The sequence below is a fragment of the Melopsittacus undulatus genome, chromosome Z (assembly GCF_012275295.1).
Source record: "Melopsittacus undulatus isolate bMelUnd1 chromosome Z, bMelUnd1.mat.Z, whole genome shotgun sequence".
NCBI lineage: Eukaryota > Metazoa > Chordata > Aves > Psittaciformes > Psittaculidae > Melopsittacus > Melopsittacus undulatus.
In genome coordinates, this window is record NC_047557.1 from 86532730 (window position 1) to 86551352 (window position 18623).

General features: G+C 35.4%; 1 protein-coding gene across 4 annotated transcripts in view; it reads right to left on the minus strand.

Moving 5' to 3' along the window:
• The window catches only part of CHD9 (chromodomain helicase DNA binding protein 9), a 75889-nt gene that overhangs the window by 37608 nt on the left and 19658 nt on the right, over nucleotides 1-18623 (minus strand). For all 4 annotated transcript variants that reach the window (XM_031051734.2, XM_031051733.2, XM_031051736.2 and 1 more), the window contains exons 2-8: nucleotides 17781-18118; nucleotides 7899-8010; nucleotides 4474-4617; nucleotides 3141-3209; nucleotides 2997-3052; nucleotides 1458-1575; nucleotides 859-945 (exon numbers count right to left, since the gene is read on the minus strand). In XM_031051734.2, coding sequence (XP_030907594.1) covers nucleotides 859-945; nucleotides 1458-1575; nucleotides 2997-3052; nucleotides 3141-3209; nucleotides 4474-4617; nucleotides 7899-8010; nucleotides 17781-18118 — 924 coding nt within the window. The remainder of the gene's footprint in view (nucleotides 1-858; nucleotides 946-1457; nucleotides 1576-2996; nucleotides 3053-3140; nucleotides 3210-4473; nucleotides 4618-7898; nucleotides 8011-17780; nucleotides 18119-18623) is intronic.

The following is an 18623-nucleotide window of genomic DNA, read 5'->3' on the forward strand; positions in this document are numbered from 1 at the left end:
CTTAGGAAAGACAAATTACTACATTTGTGATGTTCGCCACATTTCCACAAACTAGAGTTTAATAGACTAGAGAGGTGCTACCCAGAACACTTCCTCCACTGTCCAAACCAACCTACCTAAACTAAAGAACTTTTTTAAATTTCAAAAACAAAGGTCTTCTCGACAAAATAGAAAGCTTTACAGCTCAGCCAGAATTTAGGAAAAGTTTCAAAAGATGGAACCAATACAGACTATCTTATTTAGATTCAGTAAATAAATGTTTAAAAATGAAACAAAATTTGAACTGCCACGATCTTGGGCACAGTCTTATTATAACAATACCTGTTTTCCTAAAAAGTATGCAGCAAATATGCTGCATACAATGAAAAATAATTTCAACTCTCAACCCTGCTTTAGGAAGATTAACACAGAAATCACTGGATGAAAATCTGTTCATTTTGCTGTCAAGAACAAAATAAGCATCATAGCTATTCCAACAAACTTAATCAGCAACTGTCAGTTTTGTTCTCTGCCTGCTTCAGACTCTTTCTGAATTTAAGCAATTTGTTTGCTTGATTTGCTTTTCTGTTTTAATTTTCTGATCTTATGTGTTTGTTCTGTAACAGCCTTCCAGAAAAAGTACTTCAAGTACTATTGTATGACTTATTAATACCAATACAAATACAAGCCATTGGAACTCTGATTTCTATTGCAAATACATGACTAGCATAGCAAATGAGAAGATTGTCATGTATCATCAGAAATATTATGGAAGCTTGAAATCATTATGGTGCTACTCTTAAATCTGCTAAAAAAACCCACTGCTACCAAAAACTACTTGGAGGTGTATCTTCTTCACTTGCTTTAAGATGCATTTACCTCACCAGTGTCCTTATCTTCACAAAGAGATACTTCTAATACCCGATCTACTTCAACATAGTCAGGGTTAAAAGGTTCTTCTTCCATCTGCAATGTAAGAGCAGTTAAGATCAGCAGAGAGACAAAAAAAGCTGGTATATGACCCGGTCTCATCATATGCAAAATGAATTTGGCAGTTGGAAACAACCAAGGCTTTTGTACTTGCATTTTTTAAGATACTCCCTCCTTGCGTTTTTTTTTGTGAGGGGCCCTGAGGAGGTATCTGGCAGAAAATGCAGTCATTTAGGGATTAAGCGCTGTCTTGCAGAAGTCACATAGTAGAGAAACTAGCCCTACTAACAATCTTCCCCTCCTTATTACTTCTAAGTAGTTACCCTGTCACAATTTTAAGCATGCACGTCCAGCAATAGTCCAACAACTCCAGAAGACTGTTCTCTTAAAATTATGTTAAACAAAAACAACCCAGCCTGCTGCAACCAAAACCCCAAACCCAATGGCTAATTTCTACTGATCAACATCCAGCTGTTCTACTTAAAAACAAGCCCTTAATCACAATTTTACATTCTAAAAAAAGCTTTAGTTATCTATTTCATACTCACATCTGCAAAAAAGTGAGCTCTTTGTGCTTGCCTTTGTTTGAATCGTTTTATTTTCTGCTGGATTCTTTTATCCTTTAAAAGCTGTTGTTCTGTGGCCCACTCACAGTGGAGATAAGAGCTAAAATTAGAGAGATTAACATCAACGTATTAGTGAAAGTAAAAGCTTACTATTTTTAATATAAAGTTAAAATAATGTATTTTATAAACCAGGTTTTAATTCTAAGAACATTTTATCATTTAAGACAGAATTGACTGTAAACATCGACAATTTATTCTTCCAAATAATTGTCTTAGAGCATCTAGTTAAGGCAGTGCTTTTGGGCTAGGATCCATAGAATGCTGCAGATTCACAGATTTATTTCATGTATCCTAAGAAGAGAAACGAGTGTATTTAAAGTGAACTTAAATAAATCAAGTTTAAAATTTGACACCTCTATGACCAAGTAGCCAGATATATAAAGTACTTAATATATTGGATCTTTTTCATACACTGCATGGGAACATCTCTTCACAGGTACTGCTGCACTACATAGATGAGCCCATGGCAAAAAAGAACAGGTTATCAGACTGGGTTGGGACAGAAGCACAAAATAATAGTCAAAGGAAGAAGGGAAGCATGAGCACCAGTACCTACGCATCTAACTGCATCCAAAGCAAGCCTGTCTGAAGTCAGATTGGTTTGCCAGAAGTACAGGTATCTCTCCCTCACCACCTCACCCTTTTTAATATTTTTATTTATGTTTAACTGTTTACCCAGTTTAATATGTTTTCATCACTTTTTAAGATTTCTAAAGTTATGACAGAAATAAAGAAGGGATACTACTGGGTATTACCTATTCTCAGATGGAAAGACAGGCTTTAATCTTTCAGAAAACAAGAGCTAAATGGTCTCCAGAAACACGTGAATCCAGAATCTCACAGAAATCACATTTATTAGCAAGAGTCCAATAAAATTACTCACATATATAGAACTGAAAATGTGCTTGTATTTTCAACATCAAGAACTGAGTAGTGACAGCAAGTTAGGTATAAAATTTAAAATAGGAAAACATGGCAAAAATTCCTTTTCTTAATTCTTTTTTATTTCCTGCTTCTGACGTAAAATCATTTCTATTGCTACGAGGTTTTTTTCCTTTTTAAAACAGTAAGCCCAGCTCCTACATCAACCTCTCCTAAATGTATGACACTAAATCTAATAAAGGTTCACAAAATAGCTCTGATTTAAATTCATGGAATTAAAATTAGCCTGAGGCACATAGCCTCTGATGAATTTAATAAACTTGTCTTCTTTAAAAATTCTGTTCTTCTCACAGTAATGGCTGACATCTTATTGGTCAGCGCTGGTTTTACAATCCTGATAATTGTAAAGGTATTACTAAGAATGTAATACAGATTCTTAGCAATTTTGAGATTAAATTTGTAAAAATATCTAAAGATGACAAAATCTAGTTATAATCTTCAACAATCCAGAACTTTAGAAGATGTATAAGGTACTTATTTCAGACAATACCCCCAATGAAACAACTTTTTAGTACTTACTAGTTCTTGTATTTTACAAAAAACTCTTCTGTTTCTACTGTCATCCCAGCAGATACCTAGGAAAGGAAATTCATGGTAAATGTTTAATGACAGATACAAACCGCTTTTTCAAGTACGTGGTTTTATCCCATGATAATCACTTACTTCTTTTTTTATTACCCTGGAGGATAAGATTTTGTCTACAATTGCTGCATCTTCTTCACTTGGATTTTCCTATAAATGCAGGAAAACAATAACAGAAATTGTAGTAAATGCCCTCTCTTCAAACCATTCAGTCTTAAAACAAGAAAAAAATGACATTATAAATTGCAGTAAATGTCCTCTCTTCAAGCTGATCAGGCTTAATACCTTCAAACACAAGTGGCTTATTAGAAGATCAAAAATAAAGGTAAATTTGACCAGGAGTGTTCTTTTTAACAGTCTGGAAGTAAAATTTAAAAGCCAGGTCTATATGCATGCTGAAGTACAGTAAGTTTGGCACTTCCAAAGAGCATCAGATGCAATGGTCACCTGCCAAACACAATGTACAAGCAAAGGTGATTGATGTCTTCCAGACACAGACTCACTGTGAATGACCTACTGAGCTGACCTGATGCAGTGGACATAGCTAGAATTCCATTATAAGGATATGGAAAAATAAGGACTTTGGCAGACAGGCTAAAATAAAAAAAAAAGTAAATTTTCAAACAAAACCAGCATGTGTCAAACTGAATGTAATAGGTTTACTCTGAAAACAGGTAACACACATGCTGCCAAATCAGGTAGACGAGGTCATGCCTGGGAATTCTGGCATGGCTTAGGTGTGACACATACAAGGGTTACTTGGCTCTGCCAAGACTGAACCTGTGATTGCAGGGATAAAGAGCTGATCTCTAACGGTTGCTTCCAGTCAAGAGTCACCTTCCCTTTTGTCTGATTTGTTCCCAAACATGCTCTTTCTCCTTCCTTAAAACTCTGGCACTCCTCCTAACATCTCATGAACACTTTTCCCCCTGTTTCTTACCTGCCACTTTATTTACGTAGAATGGCTCAACAGCAAGTTTGATTATCATAGCTGGAACAAGCTGAACAATGAAGTGGAAACCCAGAGGGGGCAAAAAAAGAAAGGAGTTTCCTTTTTAAAAAATCTCAGTAAGCAGAGATCCCCATAGGCTCAAAGAATTTTATACTTCTGAAAGTCACTAACAGTGGCATAGAGCTTCCTCACATGTCTACACAGCCTAAGACATTATTTAAGATATGCCTAGTCTTAGTCTTATCGTTAAATATGGCTAGGTCAACAAACGTTTAGAACAGAAAATCATTAAAAAAGTAATAAGCAATTTCTTCCAGTTTTCAAGATCTTAGCCAGATGCCACATTAAATAAACCATTACTTAGTAATAGCAATATTTTCCTTCAAGTTATGACCTTTATTCACTGAACTACTGGAGACAAATGGAAAGCTCCCACTACAGACCAAGCCAACTTTCACTTACAACAAACAACTGCAAAGGCTGTTCAGCAGGTAAAGGGGCAGAATTCTTTTTCATTTTTGCAGAAACTTTAGCTTCTTCTGATTGCTTTCCTTCTCCTTCTTCTGCATATTTTTTCCTTTTAACTTGACGGTTTGATCTTCTCTTCTGCATGGGGGGGAGGGGAGGGGGACGGGACAGGGGAAATAAAGAGCTTTTACCAAAAACTGCCTCTAACATGAATTGCAAGTCTGGGGACACTCTAAGCAATACTTTAGATACATCTAAAACCAAATGCCAACATTTGGTAGAAAACATGAACCATGTGAATCACAGGGGGACAGAAGTAGCCATACATTATTTGTGATAAATGAATCCCCCTCCCATTCTAAATAAACATTTGATGCTTATAATTTTTAGAGTTCAAAAGCAAACATGGAACAGTATTTTCTCAGTATGGAAACAGCTGATACATAACAGATCTCCCATAGCATCAGTAGTTCAACAGCAATTTCATGATGCAGTTTAACAGCAGTGTGTTAACATCCAACTCACTTATCCCAGTGAATGACAGAACGTGCTGAAGTGTCTCTACTAAACACCAGCACTATTAAAAAAAATATGAACATTTTAATTAGATCATATTGATCATATTGATGGTTTGATGGCTAATTAAGTTTGTTGCTTGTTAATATATTTGTTTTCTCCTCCACCTTAATCAAGCTTGTTTAACAGCAGTATTCAGTTTACTTTGCGGTTTCTCTCTAATCTTCCACACTTATTTCTACAAGAATCTGAGGACACCACATTCTAGCTGGAGAAATAATGTTCAGTCTAAGAGAGCAACTTCTCCTGACTCACTGTTTAAGTTTCAAGAACTTAGATTATCGGGATACTGCATATCCTTTCCACTCCTCAGTACCAATATATTTAACTATGAGATGATTTCATACATCTATTGGATAAGTAATGATAGCAGAATCAAACTAGTTAACTAATGCTTTAAAATACTGCAATTTGCTTTGGAGAATTATCATTACAAAAATGAAATCGGCAAAATAAAACAGTCTATAAAAAAAATAATTCTATTGTGTTACATGGCAAGGCGTATTTTTAAGAAAGCACCACTGCTGGTTGCAGTACACTGCAGTAATCAGTTGGGAGAAAAAATAAGTTGTTAATAGAATAAACCCCAAAATTCTGTGGTCATACTGGCTTCTGCAGAGCAGATATTAAGTAACAGAAAGACTGCAGCAGAGGAACTTTCTTCCTGACTGTCAAATTCAGCCATTCGTCTGGCTATGTTTTAACAACTACATGCAGGGAGTTGTTAAAAAAGGTAGAGTAGTAACAGTAACATACACAGTAAAAATCAAAACCAGGCATCACCATTCTTCTGTAGGAGCTGAATATGTACTACTATAACTACTCAACCAGCTTTCCACAATAATGTAGCCAGACTAGCTGTTCTTCACTAAAAAGTGATTGTCACACTATAGCTAAATCAACAACAGTTTGCTGACAGCAGATTTTAATTTTTTTAAATGCCAGCTAATAGGAACAATGTAAAATGATGTACGAATTACAAAAAGAAGGATTAAGAACCAGGTTCAAGTTTTATTCATTATTTACTCAATTTTTCAAAACCTGATGAGGCATTAACAGGTGTTTTCAACCCTTCTCATTATGTCTTTTCTTGAAGTATTAAGTGATTAACAAATCATCAATAGCCGAATGTTCTCTGACATATTAATACATAAACCAAGTTGTTTGAAAAAAAGCCCTTTGTATATGTCCCTAAGCTAAGAAGCATGGTCATAAAACAAATGCTCTAAAGTACACAAGAAATAAATCTATGTATTTAAGGAAGACAATTCCTGTGAAACTAAACATACAAAATGAATTACAGGAAAAAAAAAAGAAAAGACCTAAAATTGCCTCCCTGGGCTTAGAAACAGCTATTTGCAATAGGAAAATAATGAAAATGTTCTAAAACTAGAGGGAATAAATCAGTGCAACACAGCAACTTACAAATTTCCTTTCATGCTTCTCCCAAACTACTTTGAAGAGAGACAGGGCAGTGGTGTGATATTTGGCAGTATTATTTTTTCTATCCCATGCCACCCCATATTATCTGGTTCCTTCACACCAGTATCATGCAATTTCATGATATTCCCTGTCTAACCACACCAGAATTAAAAACTACCATGCCAAAACTCAAATATTCAAACCACCAAAAGCGATGAGAAAAAAAAAAATATCTTCAGTCTTTCGTACTGTATTTGTTAGCTTACAAATTTATATTTCATTACAGAGCACTCCTGATAAGTTACAGCACTTCAGAGCAACCACACCTGCTGTCAGCTCCTTTGGTGTACTGAACAGATTTTTGATACCAAGACAAATTCCCTGAGAAATAGATAAATTCAAGAATCCTTTCAGGTAAACTTTACCTTAGAAAAAATACCACGTAAGTTAATATAGCATAATTCTGGAAAAAGACTTCTGATCTTTTTTCCTCACAGCATTATCATCTGTGAAATAGTAAAGGTCAACTCGGTATCTTGTAATTGTTTTCCGACATTATCATCAAATAATGCAATTAATTTCTACTCAACCTTGTTATGAATATTGATTTAATCTCTGTGGATGTCACAGGATATAAAGCTGTGTACTTACACATAATAACCTTACTTTTAATGGATTTTGCCCTAAAGGAAGAAAGCTATAATTCTGCTACGAACATACACACAAATAGGAAATAATCTCATACTTTTTTTGTGCATTGTTTTTGTAAATAATTAGCTAGGCTACTATTATACCAGAGCAATGTATAAGATAAATGCAGGAAACAAGTTATAAAGCAGATATTCCTCAAGGGAATGAGTCCACCACTTTGATTTTTCATCTGGCATTTCTCCTTTAGAAGTATTCCACAAGCAACTATAGCCTATCAGTATATTGATCATTGTTCCCTTCAGATCCAACACTTCAAGAAAAGTTCGTTTCTACAGAAGCAGAGCACAGAAAAAACAGTAAAGTCTAAAATCAGCCTTTTAAAGTGTTCTCCAGAGCCAGTTTTAACTGAAAAATGTTCCTTGTATTAGGCAACCTTTGCCTTCTCCCCACAAAGTCAGCCAAAGCAAAAATCAGCTCAACAGGTGAGTATTTACTGTGTCAAATCTATTGACTTCTGTACTAAAATTAAACAAATACAAGGAGGGCGCTGACATCCCATTATAGACAGGGATCTCTAAACGGTAGGATTTTCTGATTTTCAACTGAGAGAAGTAGCTTATAATGTAAAGTTCTACCTATGAAAAAGACAGCAGTGAAAGAGGAACTGTCACTATGTCAAAAGGAGTGCAACTTTTGGGAAGGGAGTGGAGGAAAAGACCTATAGAAGTAACAACACAGAAATTTAGAAGAGAAAAATTCTGAGTACTTACCTGTGAGTCTTCATCTTTCAGTGCCCGCTGTGTAGTCTGCTTAGCATCAGACAACTCATCTGAAGATTCGTTTTTTCTTTTCTGCTTCTTACCCAGTGTGATGATTAGCTTTCTGTTAGGAAAAAAGCCCAACATCTAATCTACTTCACTTCAAGATTAAAAAGCAACATCACATCCACTAGCAATTCCCTTATTCTTCCTATTGTAAAACTCAGGAAGCACCACTATCTGAAATATGTGCCTCACAACAAAAGGTACAACTTTACAGAAGGCAGTGTTTTCTATTACAGTTACTGAGTTTCTCTACAGGCAAGCAGTTAGCACTTAAAATTCTTGTTTCATACCCATTTTAAATCCATAAATGCACAAGAGATGCCAAATCCAGCATTTAAACTAACTGACAATGGTAGACTATACAAAGTTAGCATAAACACCATCTGCAGATGAGGACAGTGTATCATTCATATAAACCATTTGCCAATTGCAAAATATACCTTCTCTTACACAAAACAACTAGCTATGGACAACAAGATAACATTACTCAGAGCTTTCTGACATACATAACTTGCATGTTTAGGCAAGTCATTCAATGGTAAAAATGAGAATTGCATGAGTCCTTTAAGCCCTTAAAAAAATAAAAGTCAAAAAGAACCTATTTTCAAAACTCTGTAGTTTTAGCTCCAAGAAATCTTGATCCTCTCAGAATAAATTAAAACAATGTGCTGAATAGTTATATTTTGATGAAAAAGCACCAATTATCTCCTGTAAAGATTTAAAGGTTATACTGTAAATCACAATACCGACAATTTGTTTTTAACTAAAGGGTATAAAAATACCTTTTAGTATTTGAAATGTGCCAAATATGCCTCCTGAAATATGTTTTCAGTGGCTTAACTGAAGAATGATGAGAAGCTATCCAATAAATTCACAGATAAAATGCTGTCCTTAAATATGTATTTTATACAGTATCTAACCATCAGATCTGTGATAGAAAATGCTGCAGCAAACAAACCTCTTTTGCCATTTTACAGAACAAAAGAAAGTCTTCAGACTTTATACAGACAACAGAAGTTCTTTTACACCAAAGCAGCAAATACACCGATCACCTAAAAAACCACTGATAAGAAGGTAGTGGTTGAAACACTTGTATATCATTTGCTTCTTGTTGGACATGTCCAAACAGAGCTACATCCAAAAGAACAGTTCACACAGAAAAGAAAAATCTTAAGTTACAGAAAACTTACGGATACTTTAAGCAACATGGCCTGCAGAAGACTATAGGCATATTTTCAGAAGCAATTAACATTTCCATTGGTTTTTAATATTAAAACACTAGGTATGTTCAGCAGAAAGGCTTAAAAAAAAAACTGAAACATTTTCCACTCCTACATTTTTTTACTTCTAGTATGAAGTGAATGGCACTGGCAAATGGACACTGAAATGAAGCTGCAGTAAGCACAATCACAGATATGTTTGTTCACAGAGCTGCTTGTTCAGAAGTAAATTCTGATCCTCAAGTCCTTATTAGGTGTGTTCTCAGTTTAATTATTCCTCAGAATACCTGTTTCATAACTGCAGGAAATAAAAGTAATGCATTGGTTTCCCTACTGTCTTCAGTAGTTTGTTGTCTGTCTCCCCACCCCTCATTTTTCAATGTCCCATTAGTTGTGGTTTTTTGATTGTTTTTCAGTTGTTTTTTGGGGGGTTTGGTGGTTCCTTTTTTTCTTTTTTTTTTTTACTATTGGAATCTCAGGTATTTGTCTAATATGACTCTGATGATGGACTTCAATAAACCACTTTTTTGATTTTTATCTCACTTTGTTTCATGGAATTTACGTGTTACATTAGCACTTGTCACCTAACCTATTCCAAAGTAATGCAGACAAGGCAAACTGTGATTGAACTTCTGAGCTTGTTAAATGGAATTGTGGATGCTAAAATTTAACATGGATTTAAAGGCAAACCTGATAAACTTGAGTGAGAATTTTTTGGAAGAATGGTATCTCTTCCACAAAGTTCCTTTTTTGCATCTTTGGAATTTGGGAAAATATTAATAAGTATCATGTATGTTTTCCACACCTTGAACTTCCATTACAGCCGCTTCTGGCCATTGCTAGAGACAGGACACAAGGCCAGATAAAACTCTGGTCTCAGGTGGGTAGGAGCTCCTCTAAGCTTTGGCCATATGTTATGTGCAACAAGCTGTGCTTATCTGTACTGTCCCTTCTTACCTTTTAATTTAAAGAACTGGACATAGAACATATTCAATCCAGTGAATGCACATAATTTAGTTTTTAAATTATTATTTTTTGACCTATAAATAAGGCTGATTTGGAGCAAAGGCATTAAAGACCTGATGAACGTATGGCATGTAGAGATGACTTGTGAATATGATACACATTCTGATTTTTAAGCGAACAAAAGGCTACTAGCAATAAAGAAAAAGGATACTTTCATCAAATAGGTGTTGAGATGTAAGTCAAGCTGGAAGGGATCTCTGGAGGACGTCTGGTCCCTACTGAAAGCCAACTTTATCCAACACAGAATTCTTTTATGTTGCTGAATTCAGCCAAGCTCTGCTTGTCTCCAAGGCTGACATCTCCCTGTGCAACCTATTCCAAATTTGATCCTCTTTTGTGTAACGGTATATTAAAATGCTGCATAAATGCATGGTGCTATGTTAAGCATTTGTATCTGTGCAACCATAGTTCACCCTCATTTCATACACTACTGCCTAGTATTTTAGACTCATTTTCCTTTTGGATTCAATAAACAGAATTAAAGAAGGTCATGACTATTTTTCTATGGATTGTAGTGGCATCCACTGAATAGCAGAAGATTTTAAGGACCTTCTGTTTCAAAACAGATTGTGATTGTAGCTCTAGCTACATCTTTCTTTGCACGATTTTTCCTCTCCTTCTCTATAGTTGTAATCTCATTGTGGTCACCTTTTGCTCTGCCCCTGAAGTCTTACACATAATATTCCATTTCCCTGTCAGCTTTTGTGCCTTATCTCCATCTTGTATTCAGTACTGGCCCTCCCCCGCCTCACCTTCTCTTCGCAAGCATCTCCCTGAAATTTCCTTAACATCTCTAGATGATGCAGATCAGAAAGTTTCCTCCTCTATATGGATATGGTACCAGTGAGAGGAGTAAAGGCAATTTCACTTCTTTCTGATCCAGTGCCCAGAACCACAATGCTCCTTGCTATCAAAAGTTGCTGAAAAGCAGTATGGTGCTAAAGTCACGCATTTCTATTAGTAAAAATGCAATCTGCTCATATTTTGGCCAAAACCCTCTCAAAATCTGCTATGTGAAAACAATAATTTTCAGAAGCTTGTAAACTGGATCAATTCTGCAATTTTTTTTTCCACTAAGAGAGCAAGTTCTCTTGCCAGTTTATGAATTTCTATACGGAAGCATAAGGATCTTGGCTAAAATCCCTTTATCCTCTCTGAAACAAACTGTTCTGAACAGAAACTATCTATTCTGTTTCTATGAAAAGGAAACAGCATGCTGTAGACACAGAATAAATAGTAACACTAGACTCCATTCCAACTGCACTTACTCTTGCCTTTTAAAACTTAAAATGTATCTCATCCCATATTATCTAGAAATACTTAAACAATTAGACAGTGTAGATTGATTCAGCATATATTTTCTTCTTTTTTAACAACAAAACAAAGATGTTGAGAGACTCATATAAACAGAAAAGGCTCCAAAGAAGCCATCTCATGAGCCATTAGTGCTTTTGATCCATAGCACAAGCTTCCTAACATGGTTTAGATCACAACTGAAAGAATTAGAAGTATCACCAAGACCACCAGGAATCACTATGTGAAGAGCACTGCAATTTCTCTCTTTTAAATTAAGAATCAGTAATAGCAGATGGCAGAAAATGTGATGGGAGAATTATCAGCACTTTGAACACCTTGAGAATTATAAAGAACAATTTTCAAAGCCTTCCAAGTTAGTGAGTATGAGGAAGGATTAAAGAGGAAGGAAAAAAAAAAGAAGAAACCCAGCAAATATGAAATATGCATGCAAGAAATAGTAAGTATTGCTGGCTTTCAATGCATGTCTTTAGCACATCATTATGCTCCAATTTTCCCAAAGCAGAGGATATCAACTGACTTAAATAAATTCAATTTATTTAATAAAATAATAAATATATTTTAAGTCCAAAGCCACTTCCCAGATATTTTAATTTGTAGTCAAAGCACTTTGTTGTATTACCAACAATAAAACTCCTATGTCATCAACAGTTTAAGTATTTATCACTAAAAACTTAGCTAAAAATCTATCTATTAGCAGAACACAAAAGCAGATATGTCCTTGACAAGACTGCTTATCTTCTTGCAATGAGAGTTGAACTGGTGCTATAAAAACAGTTGCTCTTATCCTTTTAGCATGTTTAATAAATAATACTAAAACACTAATATTAGCCACTGGCTCCTTCTCCAGTTATATTTCAAATCAATAACTGCTGGATTGCGCACAGAGTTTTACAAACACTCCTTCAGTCAAGAGCCATTTCATGCTCATACAACACTGGAATAAGACCACACTATTTTGCATTCATACATTTTGCAGTAGTAACTTAAAATTATGTCACTTAAGACCTAACTTATGCATCAAAACTAGAATCTATGAGCAGAGAAAATGCCATCAGGGAGTCACAGCTCAGGGCATGAAAAGATATCATAGAATGGTTTGGATTGGAAGGGACCTTAAATTCCATTTAGTTCCACACCACTGCCACAGGCAGGGACACCTTCCACTAAACCAGGTTGCTCCAAGCCACAACCACAATCCAGCCACAGCTTCCCTAGGCAACCTGTGCAAAGGCCTTATCACTGTCGTAGTAAAGAGCTTCCTCCCAGAAGGATGACAAAATTTCGAATTTGTATGCCATTTCTAATCATGACAGAAGCTGTTTATGATCTAACAGATCAAAAAGATTCAGTGAGCATCTCTTCCCTTTGAGTACGGATCTATTAGCCAACCCCTGCCTTACTTACACAAAACATAAAAGACAACTCACAGTGTCCTGCCTTCTGCAAAATTCACTTCAAGTTCTAGGCATTTAAACTTAAATGATACAGAGGCAGCAGAATCACATCCTTCCCCCATTCTGACAGGGTCTTGGGTCTAAAAACGCTCTAGTAAATAAAACACGTGAGACCTACTCCAAGTCAACGAGGACATTTACTCATGTGAACACTAAACGGGGGCATCCACAACTGGCTGTATTCATTACTACATAATTTAAGGGTTAATAAAAAAACCAAACCCCACCATTGTTGTTCTAGTACACGAAACAATATGGCCTTTTCTAATAGTAGGAAATGGTTTTCAATTTACGGATTACCACCTGGAATTAAACTGAAAGTCAAAGTCTTATGATTTGGGTGATTTATTTATTTAAACTATGTGGTGATAAAAAATCCCCAAAAACTAAATCTAATCTGCTGATATTGTCCTTTATATCATCAGTGCAGAGCTGCTGCTTTTCATCAGAGCCATGATCTTTTAATTTTATGTTTGAGTAGGTGGAAATACATCGAGAGCTATAAAACCTAAATGCCAATCTACTTTTTTGAACAACAGAACGTTCACAAATTTGTAATTCTTCTATCCTTCACATCAAGTAGCAAGAAGGAGAGTTTTTAGTTTAATATGCATCACCTTAAATGGAAGAAGTAGAATTAAAATCAGTTAGAAAAAGCTTATAAATGGAAAAAAGTTCTATGCAAAAATAGGGTTTAAATAGATTCCTGAACACCAATGCATCTTGGTAAATAGCCAGGATATGAAAAGTGGTTCTGCAGTCCTCATAAAATTGTAAAGTAAGTAAATTTTAAAGAATTAACTTGATCAATAATCAATGTATAAAGCAAACTGGTTAGTTTGTAACACTGAATATAATACACATGCATTCTTCTAATAATTTCTGTCATATGCTTACAATGCTTTTGGTAGTAAAAGAATTTAGTCACTGATCTTCACCAATGCTTATGTCACAGATATCTTACTGATTAGTGAATCCAGTTCTAAACCATCTGACTGAAATTAACAGAGATTAATTATTTTGAGTGCAACAGGTCAGAGGATTAAAAACCTCAATGACAACCTTTAGAAAGAAAGTACAGCCTGCCTAGAAAGTAACTGCTAGTAATTTCTAACAAGCAATAAGCTGGAAAAAAACCCCTCTCTTTAATTTTTTTTCTGTACATACATATCAGAAGAACCACTAAGGAAAATGTAAACAGTTAATAACATGAATCCCCAAACACATACCTATCATATGCAGTGAGCAAGGAAAACAGTCAAGATGGTTTAAAAATCATCTTGTCCCTTGAACTGAGATACAGAAGTGAAAACTCATCTTTATGCTAGATGAGGGCTACTCAGTTCCAGTAAAAGCTATATGGTATGACATTTAAAAGGGCTTGTTTGTTTGTTTTTTAGCTGATTGCTACCAGGCAATTTCATCAAGGTCTGTTCAGCAACTAGTGTTTTGTGCTTCAGCTCCACCAGAGCAGTGGAGTAGATCATTTTCACAGATGGGCAACTGTGCAGCTCCTGCAAATCCTCCTCAAGAGCAATACAGGATGTGCTACACAGATGGAACCCTTATAGGATCCCAGCAAAGTTTATGACACAAGCTAAATAAGAGTTTACTGTTTGAGTACTGGACTACAGAAAGTACAGTTGGGCTAACACTGAATAGCCTAGGTTTGATGCTAGTAGAGATGCGAAAGATCAGATTAAAACCAGTCTCCAAAAACTTCTCAAAAAGGTATTTGTTCATAGTTTCTGCTCTGCAGCTCTATGCTTGCCTGCAACTCGAACAGGAGTCACCTGAAACATGCATCTGACCTCGGACCTTCCAAAACACACACAGTCACACTGGGCTAGCTCTTGGAATCCAGACTGAACCAGCATAACTCTCAGTTACTCTGAGTTCAATGTGCTTGCTATAGAAGGCACTGAATGAAACTAATCATCTAGGATGGACATACCACAGTGAAACTACCTTCTACAGAGGGAAAGCAGATGAACCTAAACCAAATTATCCACCCTGTTAAAAACACATACTTAGCTTATGCTTTTTTTAGTGTATAACTTTCTTGGCTGTAGTTTCGGGCATGATCTTATTGCTTAAAGAACTACAGTTGATAACAGTTTCAACAACTGGAAATTGTTTATAGACCTTTTCAATCATGAGGGGGGAATTTTTACTTCCTGCTTAAATGCAAGCAATGTCATATATACAACTTTGCCTCTTTTTTTTTTCAATTTTTTCTCCTTCTTGAGTAAAAAAGAAATGTAAATAGTAATTTTTTTCTCTTCTGATTTTAAACAGATCTTAAACCTCCTGATTTCCAACATAAACAAAAACTTTTCACAGAATTGAGGTCCTCCTTTTGCCTTCTTCCCCAATACAAACACTTAAAGGTGCTGTTTCAGCATTGTAATTTTCCCCCAGAGTTCTTCCCTAAGATTTAGAGTTTAAGATAAATGAGAAAACCAATGTAGCAATCCATACATTTAAAATCCCAATTCTATTTTGACATCATAATTTCCAGGATATGCTACGATGCATTGAGAAATATTTTCTTAGGAATATAATTAGAAAAAAAATTTCATAAGAATTGCTTGGCTTTCTAAACCCCTTATTAGTTCCTGGATTTCATTTTGTCCTTCTCTAAATAAAACAGATTTTATTAATCGCATGATTTTTCTTAAACCACCTTTGAAAAGTATAGCCATTCTCAAGTAAATATTCTTCTTATGCAAGATCAGTAGTTAATATCTGCACAGAAAAGTCTGAAATTATTCTTTTCCGAAAAATCAAGACCTTTTTTCAAATTACTGCTCTTCAAAACCGATGTAGCATATTCTTCAATAGACAGGCGACATTTAATGTATTTACATAAATAATATAAAATAGTGCTAGCACAACATAACAATATGAAGCTGTTTGGATATAAAGATGAAGTATGTGGATGCCTCAAAGCACTTGCTTTACTGCTGTGCATCAAAACACATAGAAATTCTGTACAATCTGTAATACGTGGTCCTAGAAGACTCCCTCCACTGCTTTTTAACAGAATTGGACTACCAAATCTTTAGGTATGTGTTCCATGTAGTTAAAACAATACCTGGCAGTATGATTAAGCTAACAAAAGTGCTACTGAGGCATTACCTAATTAAACTAGTAAATAAAGGGGAGGCAAACCTCCACAGCCCAACACAGCATTATGACAAATTGCCCATAATTAAATAGGAGTCTCCCTACTAGCTTCAGCGTACTTGGGATCAAGCACAACTATTATGGTTTAAAACACAGTTTGAGGAAAAAACTCTTTGTCAACTGATGCTGTGTCATGAAAGCTCGAAAACTGATCCTAACCCATGTGCACAGCTAAGCATTTCATGAAGACAAAAAAAATGCTTAAGTATAAATCACAAGTAACAGTTCATTTCACTTTTCTGATTAAAACCAGTAAAAATATTATGGGAACTACGTCTTATAAGGATAATATTTTGGCTGGTTTTGTAAATTACCTGAAAGAATGCACAGGAAACACACTAAGGGCAACTCACATGAATCTTCAGGAAACTTGACTCTAGATTACCAACAGAATGCAAGCTTTCTGTTTGGACAGACCCACAAAATATCTGCTATAGAATGTAAGTAAATTCAAAAACATGAAAGTGAAATCAGCCATGGAAGTACACACCCAAAATCCCGCTTTAAACAAGATGGAGGTAAAAAAATATTCAATGCACTAAGGAATACCGCGAGCAGCATCCATATGCCAACCCATAGCCAGAAAAGAAAGAAATTAAGGCTACAAAATTCCCATTAAGTGTCAAGTTTAGCTCCTTTACAGTACAGGACAACTTATCAAGGAAGTTGTTTACTTCACGCATGTAACGAAAGCACTGAGTCTAGGAAAAATAAATGCAGAGAAACAGGCTGATTAAAAGAACATTCATTTCTGCTTTACATACATGAGAATATACATATGTATATGAGACACTTCAGTTTGGAGAGCTATGCCAGTTAGTATTTCTGCTATCGCAAAAAGAGCATGGATTTTAAAAAATGAAAAGTCAGACTGTAGGTAAGATTTTTATTTCAAGTTCTGACTGACATAATTAACAGTGGAAATTAGGCACTTTCCTTTATAAGTATACAGGAGAACTAGTTTTGCTCTGGAGTCAGAAAACATGACACCTACTGAATCCCTTGGAGTGTTCTAGCGCCTAATACCTTTCAAAAGCTCCTTACCCCACAATAACCACCCAATTTGACCCATCTGAGTCTGCAAAATTTTTAGGAGGGCAGATTAAATTGCTATGACTGAAAACAACAAAATGCTTATAATACAAATTTTTCAATATGCACTTAGCTTTTGATACATGTGATATCTATAGGAATATTCACTTGCTAACAAGTTCATTTTAGTTTCATTTAGTCCTCCCTATACAGTTTATCACCGCACACTTTATTGAAGACACATGCCAAAATTGATGACAGCAGCATATATAGGAGAGATAAAGTTAATTTGGGGTCAGAACTAATAACAACACTAGATTAAAGATATGTTGGTCTTGTCTATATTTCAAAGTAAGTATAGAATATTTCAGGATATGAATTTAAAATAATTTCTTTAAGAAGGACAGTCCTAAAATGATTTTATCTAAAGGAAAAACAGAGGATTCTTGTTCCTGAATGAGAGAGTCCACACATGGACTTGATCAGGAAGAATTTTGTGTAGGCAGTGGAGGAGAACAATTTATTAACAGTAATCAGTTTTCATTTTAATAAAGGACCTAGTGTGAAATGAGACCTTTTAGTTTACTTACCCAATTTTTGTTTTCTCTTTAGTTTTGGATGAGGAACCGGTTTTCGGTTTTTTGCTCTCCTTCTCCTTTGGTTTGGATTTAACTTTTCTACCCTTCTTTTCCTCTTTACCTTCAGCTGAAACACTGGGGAAGTTTTCAGGACTCATTACCCGTGGAATGTTTCTCTCTCCTCTCTCTTTTGCTTTTGCAATTGCTTCAGATATTATGCGATTTGCCTTCTCTTGTTTACTTTCCATGTCTGTTTTTTTCTTCTGCTTTTTTTCCGACATTGCCTTCACCTGGGTATTCTGCAACTTAGTATATGATCCCGAACCAACAGTCTTCTTGGAGGAAGGAGGCTGTAGCAACAGACAAAAGGAAATAAAATTACCTTATTTTAAGAATATAAAAATTTCCTGAAAGTGCAAAAGTTTTCAGTCTGGATATGCATTTACAAAAACCACATGAAACTGGCAGGAATTCAAGCAGACACAAAAAAAGAAAGAATTCTGTTGATCCCACAGAATGGCGTGGGTTTCAGAATAACTACATCAATTGTGGGTTTTCAACAATGAAGCCACAAACTGAAAATCAGTTAAAAAATATCGTTCTAAAATTCTCTCAGCCTTCTTTCTGTAGTTAGAGAAACTAATCCTTAAACCTTCCCAGCATTCCCATACATTTGACATATACTTCCAATAAATGCTGTTCTTATAAAAATCTGAAAAAGCAAAGAACTCCCAAGGGTAACAGCATCAGTACTTCACCTTTTGTTAGAGACCAGGACCACAGTTACCTTAATGTAGACAGCACATCTTACAAGACTAATTCACTGCTGAACAGATGTTTGAACAGAATCAAGAT